Here is a 25954-nt window from a genome sequence, read left to right as displayed (position 1 = left end):
GCTTAGACCCTGCTTTGTAGACCAGGTTGGCCTTAAAACAGAGACAATCCTACTGCCTCTGCCTCCTGAGTGCTGGGATAATAGGCAGGTAGCACCAATCTTGCAAGTCTGGTGGTGTGATGTCTAAATGTCCTGCAACCTGAGAGTCATTCCTCTTCTCCCTGGAGTTACAGGGGTTCACTATGAGCAGCTGATAGCAATCCCTACCTTGGAGGACAGTTGTGAGTGTGGATACTGGGTGCGGGGTGCTCAGCAGCAGCAGGAGGCCCATGGGAAATGGCATTTCTGGTATTATCACTAGTGGCAGAATTGCAGCTGCCCTAGGAGATCGGAGATGCGATGAAGACAAACACTTGTGCCTTTCATTTTGCGTATTATACTATTAACCTCAAAGACCTTTAAATAAACCTCAAAAAATTAAGAAAATTCCCAGAATCCCATGCTGAGAAAAGGCCTGAGACCCTCCCCAGTTCTATCTAAAAGAAAAACTTGCCTCCGTGGAAGAGATTTCACTTGGTTCTGACAATTCCTTCCTTCTTTCTTTCTTTCTTTCTTTCTTTCTTCTTTTACATATACATTTATATTATTACACATACATACAATAAACTACAAACAGCAAGAAGAACCATGAAACAAACAGGAATTATGTAAATGTTACATTCATGGTGTTTTGGCTATTTGTATTTGGCAACCTTGAAGAAAACATCTTTTCCATCTTGGTGAGTCTAACAATCTGAACGTAACTCAGTATCTGTCACATCTCATCTCTACCAACTTAAACGATGCTTCAGAGCACCTGACAGGACAGGACTGAGACAATGATGGCTCAGCGATGGTCTTAATGGTGAATGCCACTTGTCCTCTACCTGAGAATGGACTGTGCATTACTGTACCCTGTGGCTCAATTCTCTTAACCAATATATTTTATTATGAAGTATTAACCGAGCGTACGTCCCTTATAACCTGACTAACCAAAACAATAGGAAAAGAGGATTAAAGAATAACAAAACCATAAGGATATCAGTTCAGAGGAGCGATTCTCCTGGGGTAGTCAGCAGGATTTCTTCTGCTGGAACCTGGAGTAACCAGAACCCGGAACCTCAGCCAGGAGCCCCGAAGACTTCCCTGGAGTGGTTCTCTCCAGGAGCGTCTGGAAGTGGAGTGATGAACAGCCAAAACTATCCCAAGTCTCCAAAGGCCCCGCCTCTTGTTTTGGGCTCATTTACATATCTCCTCCCAGAGTCTGTTCACGGGATCTTTGCAGCTGGCACCAATACAGCTCCCACGCGAGGTGGTTTGTCCTCTAGTGGATTAACCTCAGCTGTTCTCACAAGACCGTTCCCCATCCCACACTTGGGATCATAACAAAAATAGCTTTATCTCTCCTTCAGTACCGTTTGCTTCTCTCCCCAGTGTGGCCACTCTGAGCAAGTCTCATTCCTCTACTTTTATTTCAAGTTTAAAAAAAATATGTTATCTTATGTATATGAGTGTTTTGGCTACAGTTATGTCTGGGGACCACATTTGTTCCTGGTTCCCATGGAGACAGAAGATGGCAATTAGAGTTTTTAGATGGCTGTGAACCACTATGTGGATGCTGGGAATTGAACCTGAACCCTCTGAAGGAGAAGCTGGTTGAGAATGCCTGGGCAGGCACCAGCATGGAGACAGGATGGAGTCGGGAAGGGTGACGCCCCCAGTCAGGGTCACAGCGTTATGGCAATATAAAAAGAGAAGGAACAACGTCAGGTCAAGGCTTTAGTTTCCTGCTTCTCAGAGTCCCTGGGTACAGCTGGAGGGAGGCTTCGGGGAAGTCCTGCCTCTATCTCAGCTTTACAGTTTTGTTGCCTGAGGCCTTGTTCTTCATTGGGCCAAGCTGTCCTCAAACTTTCAACACAGCTAAGGATGACTTTGAACTCTTGTCTTCCTCCTTTTGCCTGTAAAGTGCTGATTTATAGGCCTGTACCTCCCTCCACCTTCCTCCAGCTTAAAATGAAAATCCCTAACCTCAGCACTCACTGCTCTTCCCTTTAAATACTTTCTCTTTACTATTGTGCATATATGTGTGTGTGTGTTAGGCTCAAGGCATCAAATCCCCTGGAATTGCAAGCAGTTTTGAGCCACTTGAGGTGGGTGCTGGTGAATCTAACTGAGAGATTAGGAAACAAATTCAAGGCAAATTAGTACACACTGCTGGCTGTACTATGTGCAGGTGAGAGAGCTCCCCCTGGTGGCGACAGATTGGTAGTTGTCCTCTCACAAAGCCAAAGCTCAGGGCACCCTCTCACACACAGAATGGTAGAAAGGGATGGGACCTCACAAAAAGGAATATTCAGAACTTCTCACCCCACCCTCTCCATCCATTTGCCTCAGACATTGAGTATGAAGGTTCATTACAGGAAGTAAAGTCTGTATTTGTCCCCCATAAAGGCCTTGGCAGTGAAACTTCTGACTTTGCTACAGGTTTAGAAAAGAAGTCTCATGCTAGCTCCTCGGTTGTGGTCTCACGTCGCTTTGCTGCGATGATAATTCTCCCTGGCTGGGGTGGGAGTTAGGGAGAGATGGAAGAAGAGGCAGGTACGGAAGAGAGAGTGATCAAGTTCATGGCGCTGTGCTAAGGGTCCGGCCAACCCCAGGCTTACTGCTTCCCAAGCCTGGATGAGTTGCAGCTTTGGAAAACAGTCCTTTAGAGAGAGGAAGGGAGCTTAGTGAGAAACTGGGGGGAGGCCGTGGTGTGAACGTGGCTATTCCATAGAGGCCATCAAAGCCAAAGTGATTTATAATGGATGGGCAACAGCCTGAGTTGTCATGCCCAGACATGGTGGCAGACACCTGCAATTCCAGCGTTCTGGATGCTAATGTGAGGCGACAGACATGAATTCAGGGCCATCGTGGGCTGAGTGCCTGTCTAAAATAATCAAAATAGGAGGACCAGGCAGCTGCTGCCAAGCCTCACAACTTGAGTTCCATGGTATTGTGGAGGAATGTCTTGAGTGGATGTAACAACTGTCAATAAAGCGCTGTTTAGCAATCAGCTGGGCAGAAGGACAGGAAGTGGAAGGTGGGACTTCCTGAAGAAGGGGCGGGGCCAAGATGGACAGTTGGGAAGGGGATGCTTTAGAGTGGAGGAGCACTGGGAGAGAAATGGCCGGAGGATCACCATAGTGGCAAGTGCTTGGGGTCTGTGTATGTTATGAGGTTTAGAGTAGTTTATATTAGTTTAGGAGTAGATTTGTATCAGTTTAGATTCTGCCCAGTGCGTAGTGCTAACAGGTTTAAAGTACATTTCAGACTCTGTGTCAGTTATTAGCCATCCTAGGCCAAACTGATACTGTTTACTGTAACAACTGAAGGAGAGAACGGACTCATGCAAATCGTCCCTGGCCTCCCTGTATGTCTATGCACACTACATAGTTAAATTAACACTATTTAATTTTAAGAATACAAATAAATGCAAATAAGTCATGAAAAGCATTCTTCTCTGGAATGTTCCCAGGTCTTTACCACCTTCAATGTCCCCCACCCCCATTTCTGTGGTGAGTATTATGGGCCTCTCTCAACTCCATTGTAGTTGGGACCGACTCACCCAATTGGTTCCCTGCAGGCTGGTAGTGAAAGTGACTTCCAACTCTAGGAACTTCCCTATGGGATGCCCTGCTTCCCTCAGAGGGCAGTGCTGAAGGGGCATCTGTCCCAGAAAACAGGCACCCGGGTGGTAGAGGAAGGGATGGGGCGTGGGAGGTAGGAGTCCATGGTTTCACTGATCCATTTGAGAGAGAAAAGGGGAAAAGAGTCGATGCTCGGAAGGACTGCTCAGCAGCTGTCCTCCAACACGGCCTTGGGCTGCTGGACTCTAGAGGCAGAGGAGGATGGGCAGAGGGGCTGCACCTGAAGAGCTAGGTACCTGCTGAAGGCGGCCTGGCACATACTCAGGGAGCAGCAGTTGGAAAGGTCGGTGAGATGTCTTCCTCACCCTGTGTCTGTCTGCCCGTTTGACAAGTTGGCAGAACTGTAGCTGCCTTGTCCGTTCCACTCCCTCTCTCCCAGGGAGGCAAGTTCTTCCTCTGGCTGACATCTGGAATTCAGCCTTTTTCCTTTCCTCAGTGTGGGATGTATGAAAAATAGTGATTCTTTGAAATAATTGTTTTGTTTTAGACAGGGTCTGACTGTGTATCCTTGAATGGGGTAGAACTTGCTAAGGAGACAAGGCTGGATTCAGACTCACAGGGATCAAACTGCCTTTGTGCTGTATGCTGGAGTTAAAGTTGTGTGCCACCTCACTCAGACTTAACAGTCTCAAGCACAAAGGGAGAGGCACACTTGCCTGTCTATAGAGTGTCTCCTCCCTTGGCAACTTGTCATAACACCTAAAACAACAGATTAATGGCCTCCTAGGTGATGGTACCCTACATCAATGATAAGATTTAAGAAATCACCCAGAGGTTGTGGAGCACGCCTTTAATCCCAGCACTCAGGAGGCAGAGGAAAGTAGATCGGTGTGAGTTTGAGGCCATCCTGATCTACAAAGTGAGTCCAGAACAACCAAGGCTGCACAGAGAAACCTGGTCTTGAAAAACCAAAATTACCCATGGAGGAAAGCTCAGTGCCCTATGTGGAATGCCTTAAAGAGGCATTTCTTAAACACACCAACGTAGATTCTGCCTCTGAAGCAGGAAAGGAACATCCACACTCCCGTTTATATTACTTCCCATTCCTGCTCAGATATTAAGAAAAAGATGAAAAATAAGGAACAAAATTCTAGGCTTTCTTATTCATAATAGCCAGAACATGGAAACAGCCTCAGTGTCCCCCAGTAGAAGAATGGATAAAGAAATTGTGGTATGTTTACACTATGGAATACTACTCAGCTATTAAAAACAAGGAAATCCTGAAATTTGTGGACAAATGGGTTGAACTAGAAATGATCATAATGAGTGAGTTAACCCAGAAGCAGAAAGAGTCAAATGGTATATACTCACTTATATCTGCACACTAGCCCAAGGGGCATGTCCCATGAACGTCTTCATTTACCAGGAAAGTGGAACAGAGGGGAGGACATTCTGTTGGGATTTTAGGTGAGAGATGTATGGGAGAATGGGGGAAAGAAAAGGATCCAGAGGGTCCTAGAAACCTACAAGAAGAGCACTATGAAGGGCGGATCTGGGCCCAGGGGTCCTGCTTGAACTATGTCACTAGCCATGGACAATACGTGCAGTAAACTTCACATCCATACCCAGATATAGCCAATGGACAGGACATTCTCCACAGTTGAGTGGAGAGTGGGGTCTGACTGTCACACAAACCCTGTTGCCCCATATTTGACCACGTCCTATGGATGGGGAGGGCAGGAGCACACAGAGCAAGGATAGTAGTCTACCCAGAAGAAACTTGATACCCTATGAGCATTTACAGGGGGATGAGGTCCCCCTCAGTCCAGTCATAGGGGAGGGGAATAGGGGGAAAGCAGGAGGGAGGGAGGAATAGTAGGATACAAGGGATGGGATAACAATTGAGAAGTAATATGAATAAATTAATAAAAATATTCTAGGCCCTTTTATAGCTGTAAAAGACTCAGGAACGCAGACAAATAAGACAAGGTGAAGACAGCGCAAGAAAAGCCTGAATGAAAATGTTTTGAAAAAGCTCAGCAGATATCCTGAATTTGAGCATCCCAGGGATGGACAATATAGCATCAGAGGGTTCGAGGATGGACAGCTGGACATTTCAGAATCCCAGAGGTTAGTTATCCCTGGACCCTGAGAATTCAGAATATGGAGAGCATTCCTAGAGGCAAGTGAGTACAGAAGGTGGCAAGCCTGCTGCTTACATTTTTAATGTTTTTCCGGGATTTCTATGATGGCCTCATGTCTTGATTTTACTTCATTGACATTTTTACCAAACAAGAGGGACCTCTAGCTGATTTAAGGCAACCTTCCTTCCGAGTATTGTACTGGTGTGAGCCACCATGTCCAGCTTCTCTGAGACAGGGTCTTTCTGTTCACACCAGACTGTCCTGGAACTAGCAACCATCCTCCTGCTTCCGTGACCTAGAATTACAGATGTACACCACCATGAGAGGCTTTCAATTGGACAGTACTGGGCTAGGGGTTGGGCAGCCCAGGCAATCTCAGAGCCTCCACACTGTGGTCTGACGCTAGGGAGTGACACAACTGCATATCTCCCCAAGGGACTTGTCTGCAGTGCAAGACCCTGTCTGGGTGGCACTTGTAGTTTTATCTTGAGAGATTCAGTGAGCTTCCTGAAGAAGGCCAGCTGCCCTCCATGATAGGGACATACTGTTCTGTCTGTCTGTCTTCCTTCTGCTTAGCCAGACCAGCCTGGACAGCCTGGGTACCCTGTTCCTCCTCCAGAGGCTTCCTCAGAAGTTCAAATTCCTGGAGGATCGGTAACTTTTCTAGTTGTACCCTGGCCTGGGGACCAGAGGAGGGGACCCAGGGATGAGCCTGGGGCCTCCAATATCCTTCAAGCCCACCAATCCCTTCTTTTTTATTTTTTTATTAATTTATTCTTGTTACATCTCAAAGGTTATCCCATCCCTTGTATCCTCCCATTCTTCCCTCCCTTCCATTTTCCACTTATTCTCCTCCCCTATGACTGTTCCTGAGGGGGTTTACCTCCCCCTGTATATGATCATAGGGTATCAAGTCTCTTCTTGGTAACCTGCTGTCCTTCCTCTGAGTGCCACCAGGTCTCCCCCTCCAGGGGACATGGTCAAATGTGAGGCACCAGAGTACGTGAGAAAGTCATATCCCACTCTCCACTCAGCTGTGGAGAATATTCTGACCATTGGCTAGATCTGGGTAGGGGTTTAAAGTTTACCGCCTGTATTGTCCTTGGCTGGTGCCTTAGTTTGAGTGGGACCCCTGGGCCCAAATCTGCCTATCATAATGTTCTACTTGTAGGTTTCTAGGACCCTCTGGATCCTTCTACTTTGCTATTCTTCCATGCTTCTCTCATCTAGAGTCCCAATAGGATGTCCTCTCCTCTGTCCCAGTTTGCTGGTAAGTGAAGGCTTTCCTGGGACATGCCCCTTGGGCTAATATGCAGATATAAGTGAGTATATACTGTTTGAGTCTTTCTGCTTCTGGGTTAACTCAGTCATTATGATCATTTCTAGCTATACCAGTCACTTCTTAAGTGCATTTGAATCTTGTGCTGAGCACCAGCGTACAACAGTGGACCAGACACAAGCCTGGTCTATTCCTAGTGAGAACCACGTGGTTCCTCCTTCTGCCCAGACTAAGAGTGAGTCTGAGCCTGTGGAGAGGACAGGGCTCTTTGGCATGTACAATCTCTAGGGTAGCCAGAGGAATTCTCCCAGAGTGCTGGTATCATTACTAATGGTCACCACTCACTCTCATGCCCACCTTCCTCATGGCCAGGGCTAGAGGTGCTGGGATGGAGGACATTTGAAACTTTGGGAACGTAAGAAAAATTGGAATGGCCAGGCATGGTGTGAACACCTTTACTCCCACCATTCGAGAGGTAGAGGCAGTTAACTCACTATTGGTTCAAGACCAGTCTGTTCCACACACTGAATTTCAGGACAGCCAGGGTTATGTAGAAAGGCCCTATCTAAGGAAAATGAAAAGAAAAATACTGGAGTGGAGAGCACTGGCTTCTTTTCCCAAAGGACCAGGCTTCCTTCTCACACTCACATGGTAGCTCAGAATGATTTGTACCTTAGTTCCAGTGTGGCTACAGCGCCCTCTTCTGGACTCTGTGGGCACTGTATATATGTGCCCCACAGAGGTAAGTTCAGACAAACATCACACACACACACACACACACACACACACACACACACACAAAATGAAAATTAATAAGGACAGGTGTAATGACAGACACCTTTATTTCTAGCACTAAGGAGGCAGACACAGAAGGACGTGTCTCAAGCATAGAGAATACCGCAAAAATGGAATCATCCATCCAGCACTGCCTCTGTAATTCTCCAGAACAGATACTGTGAGTGCACGCTGCCTATAAAGTCGGAACGTGCCAGAACCTTGAACTAACTAATCATATCTACAAGGCAATAGAGAGAACAGAAAGACAAGAGTGTCAAAGTCCATTTGTGAGGACTTTCCTAGGCAGTTGCTTTTTTCTGTTGACAGTGTCTCCTGCCTTACAGAAGCTTCTCGGCCTAATGAGGTCCCATTTATTAATTGTTGACCTTAAGGCCTGGGTTGTTGGTGTCCTGATCAGGAAGTTGTCTCCTGTGCCAATGTGTTCCAGCCTCTTCTTCACTTTTTCTTCCAACCAGTTTAGTGTCTCTGGTCTTATGTTGAGGTCTTTGATCCCCTTAGACTTGAGTTTTGTGCATGGTGACAAATATGGGTCTAATTGCATTTTTCTACATGTAGACGTCCAGTTAGACCAGCACCATTTGTTGAAGATGCTATCCTTTTTCCATTGAATAGATTTGGCTTCTTTGTCAAAAATCAAGTGTCCAAATGTGTGTGGATTCATTTGTGGGTCTTTGATTCGATTCCACTGATCAACCAGCCTATTGCTGTGCCAGTACCATGCTGTTTTAATTACTGTTGCTTTATAGTACAGCTTGAGATCAGGTATGGAGATTCCTCCAGAGGATCTTTTATTGTAAAAGATTGTTTTAACTATTCTAGGTTTTTTGTGTTTCCATATGAAGTTGAGAATTGAACTTTCAATGTCCTTAAAAAACTGTGTAGGTATTTTGATAGGGATTGCATTTAATCTGTAAATTGCTTTGGTAAGATGGCCAATTTTACTATGTTAATTCTCCCAACCCATGAGCAAGGAAGATCATTCCATCTTCTCATGTCATCTTCAATCTCTTTCTTCAGAGTTTTGAAATTTTTCTCAAGCAAGTCCTTTGCTTGCTTAGTTAGAGTAACACCTAAATGTTTTATATTGCTTATGGCTAACAGGAAGAATGTGGTTTTTCTAATTTCCTCCTTTGCATGATTGTCATTTGTATATAGGAAAGCTACTGACTTTTTTGAGTTAGTTTTGTATCCAGCCAATTTGCTGAAGGTGTTTATCAGCTGTAGGAGTTCTCTGGTGGAATTTTTGGGGTCACTTATGTACACTATCATATCATCTGCAAATACGGATAATTTGACTTCTTCCTCTCCCATGTAGATCTGCTTGATCTCCTTTTGATTTCTTATTGCTCTGGCTAGAACTTCAAGAAGTATATTGAAGAGATATGGAGAGAGGGGGCAGCCTTGTCTGGTTCCCAATTTTAGAGGGATTCCTTGAGTATCTCTCCATTTAATTTAATGTTGGCTATTGGCTTGCTGTATATAGCCTTTATTATGTTTAGGCATGTGCCTTGTATTCCAGATCTCTCCAGAACTTTAAACATGAATCGGTGTTGGATATTGTCAAATGCTTTTTCTGCATCTAAGATGATCATGTGGTTTTTAAAGTTTGTTTATGTGGGAGATTACATGGATGGATTTCCGTATATTAAACCATCCCTGCATGTCTGGAATGAAGCCGACCTGTTGATGATGACTGATATCTTTGATGGGTTCTTGTATTCGTTTTGCAAGTATTTTATTGAGTATTTTTGCATCAATGTTCATAAGATAAATTGGTCTGAAATTCTCTTTTTTCTTGGGTCTTTGTGAGGTTTAGGTATCAATGTGACTATGGCCTCATAGAATGAATTTGGTAATGTTCCATCCATTTCTATCTTTTGGAGCAGCTTGAAGAGTATCGGTATTAGCACATCCTTGAAGGTCTGGTAGAATTCTGCACTGAAATCATCTGGCCCTGGGCTTTTTTGGTTGGGAGACTATCAATGATTGCTTCTATTTCTGTAGAGGAAATGGGACTATCTAGCTTGTTTATCTGTTCATCACTCAAATGGATCAAGAAAATCATCCATTTCCCTTGGGTTTTCAAATTTTGTGGCATATATGCCTTCGAAGTAGGATCTTATGATTCTTTGTATTTCTTCAGTGTCTGTTGTTATTTCTCCCTTTTCATTTCTGATTTTGTTGATTTGGATACTCTCTCTACTTTTTAGTTAGTTTGGCTAATGATTTGTCTATCTTGTTGGTTTTCTCAAAGAATCAGCTCTTAGTTTTGTTGATTCTTTGGACTGTTTTTTTGTTTCTAATTTATTAATTTCAGCCCTGAGTTTGATTATTTCCAGACGTCTACTCCTCTTGGGTGTTTTTGCCTCTTTTTTTCTAGGGCTTCCAGCTGTGTTGTTAATTTGCTTATGTGCGATGTTTCCAATTTCTTTTTATAGGCACTTAGTGCTATGAATTTTCCTCTTAGCACTGTTTTCAATGTATCCCACAAATTTTGGTATATTGTTCCTTTATTTTGATTGAATTTCAGGAAGTATTCAATTTCTTTTTTTATTTCTTCCCTGACACAGGTGTCATTAAATAGAGAATTGTTTAGTTTTCATGAATTTGTAGGCTTTTTGTTATTCCTGTTGTTGTAGAAGTGCAACCTAAGACTATGGTGATCTGATATGATACAAGGTATTATCTCAATCCTCTTGTATCTGTTTAGGCTTGCTTTGTGACCAACTATGTGATCAATTTTGTAGAAGGTTCCATGGGGTGCTGAAAAGAAGGTGTATTCCTTTTTTGTTTGGGTGAATGGCTCTGTAGATATCTGATAGATCCATTTGATTCATGGCATTGGTTAATGATGTTATTTCTCGGTTTAGTTTCTGTTTCAGTGACCTATCCTTCAGTGAGTTTGGGGTGTATTATTGTGTGGGGATCGATGTGTGGTTTAAGTTTCCTTAATAGATCTTTTACAAATGTGGTTGCCCTTGTGGTGTGAGCATAGAAGTTTATAATTGTGGTGCTATCTTGGTTGACTTTACCTTTGATGACTATGAAGTGTCCTTCCTCATCCCTTTTGATTAATTTTGGTTAAAAGTCTATTTTGTTAGATATTAAAATGGCTACACCTGCTTGTTTCTTGTGACCATTTGCTTGGTATATTTTTTCTAGCCTTTTACCCTGAGATAATGTCTATCTTTATGGGTGAGATGTGTTCCTTGACTGCAGAAGTACGTTGGATCTTATTTATGCATCCATTCAGTTAGTCTGTGTCTTTTTATTGGAGAATTGAGACCACCGATGTTGAGAGATATTAATGACCAGTGACTATTAAGCGTCTTAACTTTGATGTTGGTTCCAGCAGAGTATTTGTGTTGTTGTGTTTTTGTGATGGTGTAGTTTTGGTTATAGCTTGTCCCTCTGGGGTGGCGTTTTCCTTCTAGTACCTTCTGTAGAGCTGGATTTGTGGATAGGTACTGTTTGAATTTGTTTTTGTCATGGTATATTTTATTTTCTCCATCAATGGTTATTGATAGTTTTACTGGGTAAAGTAATCTGGCGTGGCATCTGTGGTCTCTTAGGGTTTGCAGAAACTCTGTCCTGGCCCTTCTGGTTTTTATGGTCTCTGTTGAGAAGTCTGGTGTAATTCTGATAGGTTTGCCATTAAATGTTATTTGGCCCTTTTCCCTTGAAGCTTTTGATATTTTTCTTTGTTTTGTATATTTTGTGTTTGTGATTGTGTTATGTGACCAGAGGTTTTTTTTTTTTTCTGGTCTATTCTATTTAGTGTTCTGTAGGCTACTTGTATGTTTATAGCCATCTCTTTCTTTAGATTGGGGAAATTTCTGCTATGATTTTGTTGAGACTATTTTCTGGGTCTTGGAGTCTGGCATCTTCTCTTTCCTCAATGCCTGTTATCCTCAGATTTCTTTTTTTCATGGTGTCCTTGATTTCTTGGATGTTTTGTGTCAGGATTTTTCCAGATTTGGCATTTTCTTTAATGGTCGCTTCAAGATCTATGATTGTATCTTCTAGACCTAAGATTCATTCCTCTATCTTTTGGATTCTGTTAGACAGGCTTGCCTCTGTGTTGCTTGCCTTCATCTCTGACTCTCACATTCTCATTTTTTTCTGTCCGTGTGTTTATCATTGAATCCATTTTCCTTTTCAGATCTTGATCTGTTTTATTGATTTCTTTCATCTGATTGTTTGTATATTCCAGAGTTTCTTCCATTGCCTCTTTACAGTCCATCAGAGCTTGAACAGTTTTATTGATTTCCTTCATCTGGTTGTTTATATTTTCCTGAACTTTTTCCAGTGCCTCTCTATAGGCCTCTTTTATGTCTTCCACCTGTTTGGCTGCATCTTCCTGCATTTGATTATGAATTTCATTTGTTTCCTCCATTACCACCCTCATTACTAAGGATCTGAGGTCATTTTCTTGTATTTCCATTGTGTTTGAATTCTGTGGGTTGTTTTCTTTGGGATCGGTGGGATCTAGAGACGCCGTATTATTTTGGAGTTCATCGCATATGAGTTTACGCTGTCCTTTAGTTTCTTTCTGTCTATGTTTTTGAAGGTAGCTTCCAGAGTTGTGTGGAGGGAGTCTGAAGGTAGATTCACCTGTTTTCTCATGTTTTCCCTAGGCTGGAAGCTCTGATGCTTCACTGGTCTAGATGGTAGGACGCCAGCACTGTAGTTTGGGTCTCTCACAGTCAGTAATCCCCAGCTTCACTGTACTTGTCCTGGGTCTCAGAATGTGTGCTAGGTCAGGCCAAAGTGTCCACAGCCTTCCGGGTCCCCTTGTGGCACTGGAGCTCTCCAGGGACTGACGCAGGTCAGGCGGAGGGGTCTGATGGCCACTCTATTCCCTGTCTCCCTGAGATTTCTTTAGTCCCGGAGCTCTGATGCTCTACTGGTCTGTGGTTTCTGGTCATGTTTTGAGACCCAGACTGCTCCTGGATTGCAGGTTAGTGTCACCGGGCCCAAACCACACACACTAAGTCCAGTTAGCGTCCACAGACCCAACCTGAATGTTGAGTTCAGTTCATATCTCTTGACACAAATGGGTTTCGGGGCCTAATCCAGGTATTTAGTCCAGTTAGTGATGAGTCCAACCAGGGTCTCGGGCCCAAACCGCACACTGAGCTCACTGAGTTCAGCTAGAGTCTCAGGGCCTGGACTGTGCACCAAGCTCAGCTAGAGTCTCTGAAACCAAACCACCCACCAAGCTCAACAGGGACTCGGGGCCCAGACTGCATGCTGAGCTCAGCTAGGTTCTCTGGGCCCAAACTGCACGCCAAGTTCAGCTAGGTTATGGGGCCCACATCTTGCACTTAGTCCCCTCTCCTACAGCAATTCCCACTGATCACCACGCCAATTGCCTCTGCTGGAGGGTTCCCAGCTGCAACCACTGCTGCTATGGTCTGAGAACATCCGCGCTCTTCCTGTGTTCAGGGGTAAGCCGGTTTTCTGTATTTTGATCCTTTTGAACTGTGGAGTACTACTCCCGCTGTAGTGGGGTGGGGAGCTTGGTGTTCCTGGCTAAGAATTCCATGCAATTCCCTGAATCATTTACTGGAGCTTCTAAATATGGTCCATGCTGCTCACTGCCATCTTAGAGTCCCCGAATTAATCTTGTTTTAATAGATGTGATTATAACCAAGCTTGTGTCTTCAGCTTGTGTCCCACGGTGTTGCTGAGGTGACTACAGCAGACCTAGATTCTATGGGCTTCAGACTTTTTAAGACTTTTTGTGTGTGTATGTGAGTGTGGATGAAAATTTTTTTAATGTCTTATGTTAAGGGGGAATTCCGCACCATGTGATTTAAATTTTTCTATTCAAAACCTGGGTTATTGTGTGTTTATTTCTCTTGTCTTGAGTTATGTTCAGAAGAGAATAAAACTTAATTTTTTAGGTTGAGAATCTTGGATTTTAGTGACCCTGACATTATTTGCTTCCCATGTGTACATACAAATGCATAGATCCAAAGGAACAGTAGCAACACCAGTATTTTATGATTCAGTTAAATTTTTGTTAGGTTTGTGTTTTTGAGATGGGTTTCATTTTGCTGCTTAGGCTGGTCTCCAACTTGTATGTTCAACCGAGTCTCCTGTCCCCGTCTATCTGACTAGATGGAAACACAGGCTCCTAAGGACCCAGCTAAGTCACTCAACATAACTTCCCTCTGGTGTGTAAGCTGCCAGTCACCCAGATAGGCTCGCTTTGTCTCATTTGTCTATTGATGATGCAACCTCCATTTTTGTCTAATTTAATTAATAGGTTACTTGAGTTAGTGTCTCACTATGCAGCTCTGGCTGGCCTGGAGCTCACAAGTAGACCAGGCTGGTCAGTAACTCAAAGAGATTGCCAGGCTCTCCTACAATTAATTTGATTTTATAATGATTCAGCTGTTAAGACAGAGAAGAAAGTCAGTCAAGGTGATCTAGGCTGCCTCTTGTACCTGCGACTTAGCAGGTGTAGGTGGACACTCTCTGATAGCAACTGGTCTTAAGGTCTGTTGATGAGATTACTGTCCTGTCACACTGTGCCCTGGCGAATAAGCTTGTGTTTAGACTTGGGAGTGTTCAAACCTTTCTTCTAAGCTCAGGCATGTAAAAGGAAATGTTATTCACCTGTTTCAATCACAGTCTCAGAGGCTTACTGCCTCTTCCTCTGCTAAAGTAGGCCCAACCCTGGGAAGCTGCTAGCCTCCATGTAATCTAACCTAGGCCTAGAATGTTTTTAGCCTCTGAGATTTACTGCTTAATGAGCTCACCCTTTCTGTTCTTACTGAGCTCTGGGTTGGCTGGTTCAACTGAGCTGTTCTGGCTCAAACTCCTCTCCCAGTTGCTTTATACAACTTGGCTTTTTTCTCACGCTCTGAATTGTTCTGTTTGGCCTCAGACTAACCCCAGCAATCTGTTCTGATGTTCTGGCACCTTCTCCTCTGGCTAGTTCTGTCTTCTTCTGTGTCTAGCTTGTTCCCTCATTCAATCCCCCTCTGTAAAACTCTCCCAGAAAATGCTGTCCCCCTCCCCTGCCACCTCATGCAGTGTCCCTTTAAGTAACTTTCCTTTCCTTTCTCTTCTCATGAGAATTGAGTCTCTCCTATTCTGACAAATTTTTCTCTGATTCATCACTTTCTTTTCTTTTCTTTTCTTTTCCTTTTTTTCCCACTCAATTAAACATCACTTTCAAACATAGGTACTTCCTTCTACAAATTAACTTTGCCTTCATTGCTTGGAATTAAAGGTGTGGACCACCATTCCTGGACCTAAGCGTCTTTAACTGAAACTTTCTCTGTACTCAGATCTGCCTGCCTCTGCCTACTGAGCTAAAGGCGTGTTTGTATTCCAGCCAGATCACACAGGCCTAAAAAATCTTTGGATTTGATCTCTTTCCAGAGCAGCCATTTTATGAATTGAAATTCCTCTACCTAGGGACTTGGGAGAAAGGAAACTATGAGCCTGTATCAGGTGTAACCCAGGCCAGATTTCAACCTTACCACCATCACAGTGCTATGGGTCAGAAGCCAATGAAGGACACAGGGAGTGTTGTAGTCCAAGAACTGCCACACAAACCCCTCAGACACCCATCTTAGTGAAAGATCAATGGCTTATTGAATGCCTGTACCAGGCTGATGGCCATCAGGGTAATAATCAGTTAGGCCTAACTGTGAAGCTGGTCAGCTCCTATGGCAGGCATTTTAAAAAGCTGATAATGATGAGATATGATAGATATTGATTTACATTCAGAATTTTAGATGCACCAAAATAGGAAAGATGTTTTCTTCAAGGCTGCCAGATACAAATACCCAAAACACTATGAATGTAAAATTTATATAATTCTTTATTGTTTCATGGTTCTTCCTGCTATAGGTAGTTTATTGTATATATGTATAATACAAATGTATATGTAAAAATATTTAATAAAAAATTGTAAAAAGAAATAAAGGAAATCTGTAACCAAGTAACAAGCAAGTAACAAAACTGTAACCAGGTGTAGGAAACATACTGCTACTATGTAGCAACCAGGTAGCAAGGGGAGGGCAGGATTTCATCATTTTGATTAGCTAGACAAAGCCTCTCTAATTGACCTTTGATTTCATTGGTTCTGCAGTTGGAACTTTACAAAGTGTCCAGGTAACAAATTATACAAAGTTTGAGGAATGAAACCATAGAGACATAATCATTGGAAGGCAGAGCCTGAAAACTTGAACTTAATTTCACCTTAAAAATCAAGATGGAAACTTAAAAAAATGGCTAGACTGTAGTGATAAGGGGGAACACCCACCTTTGGTGGGAGAGTCTGCAACAACACAAAAGGAAGAAAACACATCTAACCGTAACCTGATACTAAATTTCAACACACAGAAAAAGTTGAATGTGCATTACATGTTTACGGTTTCAAGAACAGTGTTGCAAAGGAATTTTAATTGAGCCAACACACCAGGGTCCATCAAGCTCAGAAGAGTTGAAGGACCCCAGGTAGCCAAAAGCAGTGGGTTTAAATTGTTGCATAATTCAGCAACAGCAATTAATATAAACTTAACTGGCTAACAAAATTAACCTCTAAGGGGACTGGGTAGTTTCCCCCCCCGCCCCCGGCACAAAATATCTTCTATTTTATTTTTTTTCATTTTTTTCTCCTTTATTAATTTTGGATTGGGTAGTTTGAATGGAGCATGGGAAGGAGTGAGGGAACAGCCTGGAGGCCATTGGCCTTAGCACATATTAAGGTATGATAGGGGTGGGCATGAAGGTGTGGTTATTCTGGGAACTATCTTGAGCTAGTGCGTTCTGAGCATGTGGGGTAGAAGCAATGAGGTGTAGCAGTGGAACTTTTTCTTAACTTGTCTCACCTTGGCATAGATCTTTAATAAAGGTTTAGTATTGCTACATTCTGCCTAACTCTGGCTGACCTGAATTCTTCAGTATGGCCAGATCTTTCCATGGCCTGTAGATGAGGTCCTGCTACAAACTGTGGCACTGAAAAACCTTCTGTCTAGTGTTTAGGGTATTCAACTGTCTTCTCTACTCAAGGAAAGAGGAACCAGTAGGAAGTGTAGGGTGCATAGAGTGCCCCAGTAGGGCCAAGCTTCACTCCTGACACTTCCATCTCATCACCTCAGATGGAGGACCCACAAGAGAGCACCTCTAGGGGCTCAGGGTGATATGGCTGGGGGAATCTTGGAGCCCTACAATGGGGAAGATCTGCCCGACAAAGGAAGTGTGGAAAGTATAGATGTGTTTCCGGGTGATGGCATCATAGAAGACGACTCTCCCACGGTCATAATCCACATAGACAGCCACTTTCTTAACCCTGACCTGGATACTTTCCAGGGCATTGCTGTTGTAGAATGGCTGGCATCCGGAGGATGAGACCCTCAGTGTCCATATGCAGCTCCATGGGCTGTAGCTCTGACTCTTGGCCCCTAGAGCTGACTCTGTGGCCACACCCACCATCCATCTCCCATCAGGGGGTCCATGGATTTCTGCCTCCCACACCTGACGTCCTGAGGAGAGGCCTGGGGAACCCCTCACAGTGAGGAAAGGGTAGAATGGTAGAGGTATTGCCTGCTCATTCCAAGCTGCTTTGCTGACCACATACAAGGTCACTATCTTTAGATCCTGAGAAAAGGTGAGGTCTGGGTCAGCTGAGGCCGTGTCCAGGGTCACAGGGACTGTGGGAAGATAAAGAAGAAGAAAGAGGGATAGCCTCGTGTCAAGTCCCACAATCTCTACCTTTGAGCTCCTCAGGGAGCAGCTGGAGGGAGAATTTCTCTTTGCAATCCCAGCACATGTTCCCAGAAAACTCTTGACTCCTGACTGTTTGTATCGGTTTTCTGAGAAGGGCTCTCAGGTAACTGAAGTGGGGCTGAAAGCCGCTGTGTAGCTAAGATGATCTTGAACCTCTCATCCTCCAGGTTGAACCTCCCTAGTGCAGGAATTGTAGATGTGGGCCACCTTCCATATTCCCTACACTTCTCTCCCAGTACCTCTCCCCTCTCTCCATCCCCAATTCTCAAAGTTACCCCTAATTTTATAAGGGACTGTTCTGTGGGCACAGAGGTACACTCCTGCAGATCATAGAAAATGACTTCACAATGAGGCCCTGAAAATATTGCATCTTGTAACAATGAGGCCATAGCTTCTCCAATTCCCCATTTCTTGGATCTGTGGCAAACAATTGTGGCTACTATGAGAGGTCAAGGCTAAGCCTGAATTTCTAAAATGTTGTCCCTGGGACCAGGGAGCCAACTCAGTGGATAAGGCACTTGCTCCCAAGCGTGATACATGATTTCAGTCCTGAAACCCACATAGTGGGAGGCTGATTCCACCATGTTGTCCTTGACGTCCACACATAGGCACATGTACACACACACACACACACACACACACACACACACACACGAGAGAGAGAGAGAGAGAGAGAGAGAGAGAGAGAGAGAGAGAGAGAAGAAGAGGAAGAAGAAGGAGGAGGAGGAGGAAGAGAAGAAGAAGAAGAAGAAGAAGAGCAAGAAGAAGAAGAGCAAGAAGAAGAAGAGCAAGAAGAAGAAGAGCAAGAAGAAAAAAAAAGCCAGGTAAGATGTCTTAAGCAAGTACAAATGATTGCCACCAAAGCCCAGAACTAACAAAGATGTTGGGAGAGAACAACCTCCACAAAATAGATTTCTGAACTGCATGCTGTGGGCCTCATCTCCATTGTGCACACACACACACACACACACACACACACACACACACACACACCACACTATAGTAAGCAAGAAAAGAAATTATTTAAAGGGAAAATAAGGAGAGGGAAAGGGCAACATTGGGGAGAGTAGCCCACACCTCACCAACTCTTCAGTAAGACAACTGAGTATCACCTAGAGATTGACGTGGTGTGCACAGAGCCCAGGCTCACAGCCAGATCCACCTTCAAGAACCTGGAGTAAGGGGCTGTGCTTTGTTCCAGGGCAATGCCAAGGGATTGAAGTACACCTCAGAGTGGAAGGGGATGGGATAGAGCTGGGCATAAGATGGTCCAGTTTTACTGACTTGTTCCCATTTAAGGGACAGCAAAGGAGAAAGGAGAGGTCAGTAGAGCAACAGGCACTGCTGAGCTCCATAGGCTGCAGTAGGGACATGGACCACAGGGCATGGGGCCAGCACATCAGGGGTTCCTTGAGGAAGGCGAAGCCTTTCCAAGGAAGGAATAGTTTGGGAAGAAGAGGCAGATGAGAAGCCTTCTCACCGTATGACGGCCATATCTGGCCCTTCAGAGTCTGTACAGTCACACAGCCCTTCCTCTCATTCTCCCCAGTCATCTCTCTTTTACTCAGCTTTCTGTTCTTTCCTTATTCCTGTATCTCTCAGGGGAACTGAGAGCACTCATCCATGAAGGGTGCTCTGCTGGTTCGGCAGCTCTTCCTGGGGACTGGTCTCTCTTTCTCCTGCTGTGTCAGAGCTGGGAAAGAACCTGCAGACCTAGATGTCCTTCACTTCCCTACAGGAAGACCCATGTGCCAAGCAGGAATCCTACCTGAGCTGGGCAACTCTGACATATTCTTCTGTGACAGGGACCCTAGAAATTGGAGAGAGAAAATGAACTTTAGGTTGATAACAAGAAGTCACAAATTAAAATTCATATTGGGGATTGGTGGCTGAACCTGACTTTTACCCTAGCTCCCCTCATAACTGAACCACCTCAGATGACATCATCACGGGCCCTTTGTGTCAGATGACATCACCACACAGGCCACTGAGTCAGCTGTGCTGGGCCAGCAGAGTCTGATTGTCAGCTCCAACGACAGACTGAGCTGCCTCCACCTGGGCTTTATGCAATGAAGAGATAAATTCAGATATTTTCATTCATTTTGAAGATCTTTTAAGTAGTAAGGTGTCACTATGTCATGATTATCTTCATTTAATATAATAAGACAATTCTAGAAGCTTGTTCTTCATTGGTGTTCACAAACACCGGCCTTCCTCAATCTCCCACTAAGGAGATGACCTTCCCTCTGGTGTTTCTCACTTTCCTCAAACAGCTGATCAGCACACACTTACAGATCTCTAAATCCTCTTTATTCAGGCTGTTCAGGAATGAGTCTTTACCCCTCTTCCCTTCATCCTTCAGGTTGTCTGTGAGGAGAGAGTGAAGAAAATGGAGAGTTCACAGGGGTTAAATAAGCATGGAACCCCGACCACACAACGAGGCTCTGATTGCAGATGCTGAGAGACATGGGACTGGAATTTCTCTCCTAGTCTTAGAGAACCAAGAAGACACCAAAGAGGGAGAGCTGCCCTAGGCCCTCCCCACAGTGGCCTCCAGTGCAGCTCTGTGCAGAGCAAACCCATGAGGAGCAACTGACATAAACCACTAAATTGTGAATTTTCTACACGCCATTTTGAAAACAGAAAAGACCAGGGCATGCTGAGATGCAGGAAGCTGAGACAGGAGGATGACAATTTTTAGACGATTTCACAGTATGTGGTGAGTTTCAGAATCTGGGCTATTCACACAGTGTCTCAAGAGAAAATAAAAAGGGAGCTGAAGTGATGGCTCAGAGGTTAAACCAGTGAGTTTGTTTGTTCGTATGTTTGTTTTTGAGACAGGGTCTCTCTGTGTAGCCTTGGCTGTCCTGGACTCACTTGGTAGACCAGGATGGCCTCTAACTCACAGGATCCACCTGCCTCTGTCTCCCGAATGCCCCCTATGCCTGGCAAAACCAGTGTTTTTAATCAGTGGACCCAGGTTCAATGCCCAGTACCCTCTGAAGTTTCAATCCCAGGAAATCTGACATCCTTCTCTGACCTCCATGGGCACCAGGCATGCATATGATACATGCACATAAAACCCACATACAAATAAATAAAACTTTAAAAAAAGAAATGAGTAGCTCAAAAGTAAACAAACAAAACAAAACAAAACATTATGATTTCAGCATGTAGAATAAAATCTAGTGCTTCCTGGGCACAGTGCTGGGTGCTAGAGTCCTAGCCACTCAGAAGGCTTATCTTCAGTAAGAGGCTACCCTGGGCAACAGGGTGAGATGCAGTCTCCAAATTTTTAATTTCTCTATTTCTATTTATGTTTGTTTTACATTGCTGCATTTTACGTCTATTTTAATATTATGTCTTTCAGGATCAATGTGTATTCTTTACCTACACAATAGAAGAATGCTATATTCTGTGCCCAGGGGTACATGTGGCTAGCAGCAACCAAATTGGGAACATACATCCAGCCTCATGCACACCACCTGGTAAACAAGATGAAAACTGTGAGATTGGAGGTGATTTGCTGCTGGGGCTGTAGCTCAGAGGTTTGTCAAGCAAACACAAAGTCCTGTGCTCCACCCTTAGCACAACATTAACCCCTTGGGAGCCCTGCTACAGCACAACATGATACATTTCTGGATAAGGATGCTTAGAAAGTACTCAGCACTCAGCCTGGCTTCTGGGAGGCCCAGGGCTGGCACCAACGAGTTCAGGCAGTGTCTGAGGTGATGGAGGGAACCCTGAGGCAGGAAAGCACAGGAGGGGACAGCCACCTCTCACCTTTGAATTCCCTCAGGCTCTGTGTGATGGAGTCCAGTCTCGCTTTTGCTTTACTGGTTTTGCTCTCCAGGTCCACAGGAACTGGAGTTGGCTTGAAAAACTGAAATTCCTTACTCCTGTGGAGATATATTGATCTTAGTGGTGAGTTCAGGGGGCAGAGTGTGGGCAGGAAGGGCCTGTGGGATGGGTTCCTGGGCTGGAGGCAGAGTGAGAAATACAGTCTAGACCCAGTGAGCTGAGTGTCAGGAGCCCAGGTCTGAGAGTGCAGGGCTGAGTGAGATCACACCTGAGGAAATGTGGAAGTGAAGATGGAGATGGATGCAGGGAAGGGAAAGGGGCCAGGGAGGCAGCACAGGAAACCCAGGACTCACCCACTGAATCAAGGGGAATGTGCAGGGGGAGCTGGGAAAGAAGCTGGGTGCTTGGAGAAAAGACCTGAGCTTATACCCAGAGGTCCCATGTGCTGTGGACACTTTGAACCTCCCCACCTGCAGCCTAAATAGTTCATAGTTGAGTTACTGGGGCTGTGAACACACTCGGACATAGGTTGAATGTTGTATGTGTGAGTGACCCAGAAAGCACAGTGCACATGGGATGCCCATCATACCTGCCCAAGATGCCTTTGACGTCCTGGAAGAGAAAGAGAGAACAATTTCACAGCTTCCTGAGTCACAGGCACTGAGAGGAAGTTCAGACTTAGCTGGAGGCAGAGAGAAAATGCTGTTCCTTTCTCTTTAGCACCCTCCACCTCTGTCTCTCTGTCGCTCTGTTTCTCTCTTTCTCTGTCAATGTCTGTCTGTTTCTCTCTCTCTCTCTCTGTCTGTCTGTCTGTCTGTCTCTCTCTCTCTCTCTCTCTCTCTCTCTCTCTCTCTCTCTCTCTCTCATGTCTGTGTGTGCCTATTTGTGTATATTGAAAAGATAGAAAAGTTGTTTTTCAACCCTGGCCAATCGGTATATTCTGAAGTGGCCTCAGGGCTGTTCTATACTTTCTGAGAAAAATCACACCCTCATACATGTCTAGAACATCTGACAGCACATGATGTCCAGAGCTGAGCTCTTGCCCCCTCGGGGATAAAATAACTAGTAACCAATCATTTTAAAGTGCATTCTTAAGAATCAACCATGGTCCAACAACTCTGCTTAACCACCAATTCTGTTTCTGTAAGAGTATAAAAGACCCAGGCTTTGCTTATTCAGAATCTTCAGCTCAATACAGCTTGGTAGACAACATCGCGATGGATCAATAAAGCATCTCTTGCTGATTGCATCAGACTGGACTCTCACGTCTCATTGGGCTCCAGGAAATAGGACCTAGCCCTCAGGTCTTACATTTAGTGAGTGTGCTTGCTGTGTGTGTCTGTATGTGCAAGTGTGTGTTTGTGAGAGAGAGAGAGACAGAGACAGACAGACAGACACACACACACACACACACACACACACACACACACACACAGAGAGAGAGAGAGAGAGAGAGAGAGAGAGAGAGAGAGAGAGAGAGAGAGAGTTCCCAAAGGACTCACCTTTAGTAGCTCCATGGATGGGGCTTGTAGCCTACTTTTCAGGGACTCAGTGAGCTCCCTGAGGCAGGTGAGCTGTTGCTCAATCAAACTGTCATAGTGTCCCATCTGCTTGTCTCCCTGCTGCTCCACCCAGTCCAGCCTGGACAGGAGGATATGCTCTTCCTCATCCAGTCTCTGACGCAGGTGCTTGAATTCCTCACTGATCTTTAGTTTCTGAAGATGTGCCTGGGCCTGGGGACACGGAAGGAATGTAGAGATGAGGTGGGCATGAGAGGCGTCCTCCATGCCTCCTTTAAGCCCATTATCCACTATTGTCTATTTATTGGCAAAATCCCACTATATAGCCCTGGGTAGCCTGGAATTCACTAACTACAACAAGTTGGCCTTGAATTTTATAAAGATCCACCTGCCTCTGCCTCCCAAGTGCTGGAATTAAGGGCATGTACCACACCTGGCACCATTCACTCTTTAAGTGTATTTAAAGATTATACCCACACCAGTTTAGAACACCTTGCTGGGGGAGGGGGAATGGGAGGCAAGGAGACCAAGTTACTTCCTGTATCCGCAGATTTAGGCTGGATGCTTTCATTTATCTTCAAGGACATCAGCCAGATGTGTTGGGGCACAACTATGCAATCTCAGCACTTGGGAGTGCAGGCAGGAGAGCCAGGAGGTCAAGGCCAGCCTCTATCTTAGGTCATCGTGCACTGCTTGAGCCATTGTCTCAACAAACAAACAAACAAACAAACAGAACATCACCATCAAAAACCCAGGGTTGGGCTGTAGTTCAGTGTCTAGAGAGCTTGCCTAGCATGCATGAGGCCCTGGGTTCAATCCCCAGCATTGCACACACTGGGCCTGCTGTTACAGCCCTGTAATGGATCAGCAGCTGGAGGCTATTCTTTTGTACATAACGATTTCTAGCTTGGGCTACATACGATGCTGTGTCTGGTGGCCGGAGAGATGGCTCAGTGGTTTAGAGCACCTGTTGCTCTTATAAAAGATTTAAATTCACTTCCCAGAGCCTGCATGGTGGCTCACTATCATGGTAATCCCAATTCTAGTGGATCTGATGCCCTCTCTGATCTGCATGTGTACCAGGCATGCACCTGGTGTACATACATACACATAGGGAAAGCATCATTCACATAAAATTCTATCTAAAGATAAACAAATAAAAGATTGTCTTAAATGTCAGTGAGACATAAGCACACATAAACAAACAAACAAAGGAAATAAACAAAGAAAGTAAGAACACTTTTCAGCTTAGCTGCCTTGCTGGAGGTTGGTCTGGGATATTTTGATGCTAGTTACAGCTTGCTGTCTTTTAATCTGCCCCAAGTATTGCTATGTAACCTTGCCAACAAATTTATTCCTATCTGACCAATAAAAAGCTGACATGCATGGGCAGGCAAATGGGATAGGCGTGGCTCACTGGTCTTTGAGGAAAGGGAGAGAGAGAGAGAGAGAGAGACAGACAGACAGACAGAGACAGAGAGCAAGAAAAGAGAGAGTAGGTGTTGGGGGGGCCTGGAATCACCATGAGATAGGAAAAGAGCCTTCAACAGGACCTAGAGAGGTGGCTGGAAAGTTAAGAATGCTGTTCCACAGCACCTGAATTCAGATCCTAGCACCTACCTAGGGCAGCTCACAAATGCCTATAACTCCAGTTCTTCTGGTCTCTCCCGTATCTGCACATAATGACTTTCACTCACACAGACACGCACATAAAACCATATACAAAAATAATCAAACTAAACCTTTTAAAAATGCAAACAAAATCAGGTGGAATGTATTCTGCTGGTGTCGTAGTCTCTGTCTTTTTTTAAAACCGTGTAAGGCTGTGGTTAGAAAGAGCAGGTATATTTTTTACACAGTCTGCTGTGACTAGAGGGACAGACCTCCCCTCCATTGGTGCAGCACCCTGGCAGCAGGTAGCAGAGCCCAGGGGCACAGGTCAGAGACCACACCCTCGGCCCTGCCCCAGCCACCATGTCAGCAAGACTTTGTTCCCACATGGAGGAACAAGGAAGGGTAGGACTTTCAGCAGAGACACCTCAGTGTCCTGGGATGTGTTTGGAATGTTTCTCACCTTGAACACCAGGATTGCCCCATCACCTTGCTTTTTCTCTTCAATTATTTCCTTGTCCTTTTGCTGCAAATCCTGGGCCTGGGACTCAATCTGTACCTGTAGGGAGAGGGCATTTCAGTCAGGCTCTCCCTCTTGGGAGGTTTTCCCAGGGTGCTGATGTCATTATTAGCAGACCCCCTGTTTTTCTCTCAATACAACAAGGGGGTGATGGGAGGACATGGAACTTTCTGAGAAAACATTACTGATGACCATGCGGATGGCACCTTGGTGTTATGGGGAGAGACTTCCCCTCCTCGGTGCCATCCACTTGTTTATGTGGTAGATTTCATCTGCCTCACAGAGAGGCAAAGCCAGGAGCATTCAGGGCATGGATCTCAAGGGTGGACACAGCACTGGCTTGTCTGGATGCCCCAGGCTCTATGTCCTCTGAGCCTGGTTACAAACTGCCAACTCAAGTGCAAAGACAGCAGCAATGGCTGTCAACCAGCTGGAGCAGGCAGCCGCTCCTCTCTCTCCAGGGACTCTGCTCTGCTGGGCTGGGGACAGAGAAGGGCCCAGGTGCCTACCTTGTAGTTCTGGGCAGCCTCATCCATCAAGGTGACATGGTGGGATCTGTGGACCTTGGAGTCCCGACACACCACACAGAGGAACTCCCCATCCTCCTCACAGAAGTAATGGAGCTTTTCCTTGTGCCTCTGACATCTCTCTTCTCCTTGTGGTTGGATCTCAGCAGAATCCATGGCTTGGATTTTCTCTGCAAGACTAGCCAACAGCCTATTGGGCCTGAACGTGCTCTTGTTCACAGAGCATTTGCAGAGGGGACACTGGATGGTCTCTGACGTTTTCCCCACCTGACTGATGCACTACAAGCAGAAGTTGTGCCCACAATCAGTGGTGACAGGGTCTCGCAGGACATCCATGCAGATGGGGCAGTTCACTTCCTCCAGCAGTTGAGTGGTCATGTGTAGGCCCTCCAT

General features: G+C 44.9%; 1 protein-coding gene across 1 annotated transcript; it reads right to left on the bottom strand.

The window, feature by feature from the left end:
- Positions 1–16556: 16556 nt before the first annotated feature.
- Positions 16557–25954, bottom strand: LOC311581844 (E3 ubiquitin-protein ligase TRIM31-like; the record flags this gene model as incomplete). Its single annotated transcript, XM_084754362.1, is given in 9 exon segments — positions 16557–17506; positions 19351–19392; positions 19875–19949; positions 21366–21481; positions 21973–21995; positions 22886–23116; positions 24978–25073; positions 25544–25840; positions 25844–25954. Coding segments are annotated over 9 exon segments (1518 nt in total). The 3' UTR covers positions 16557–16979.

This window comes from Acomys minous (assembly GCF_964271855.1).
Source record: "Acomys minous genome assembly, chromosome: 13".
NCBI lineage: Eukaryota > Metazoa > Chordata > Mammalia > Rodentia > Muridae > Acomys > Acomys minous.
The sequence above is the reverse complement of the archived record's forward strand: the minus strand, read 5'-3'. Positions and strand labels throughout refer to the sequence as shown.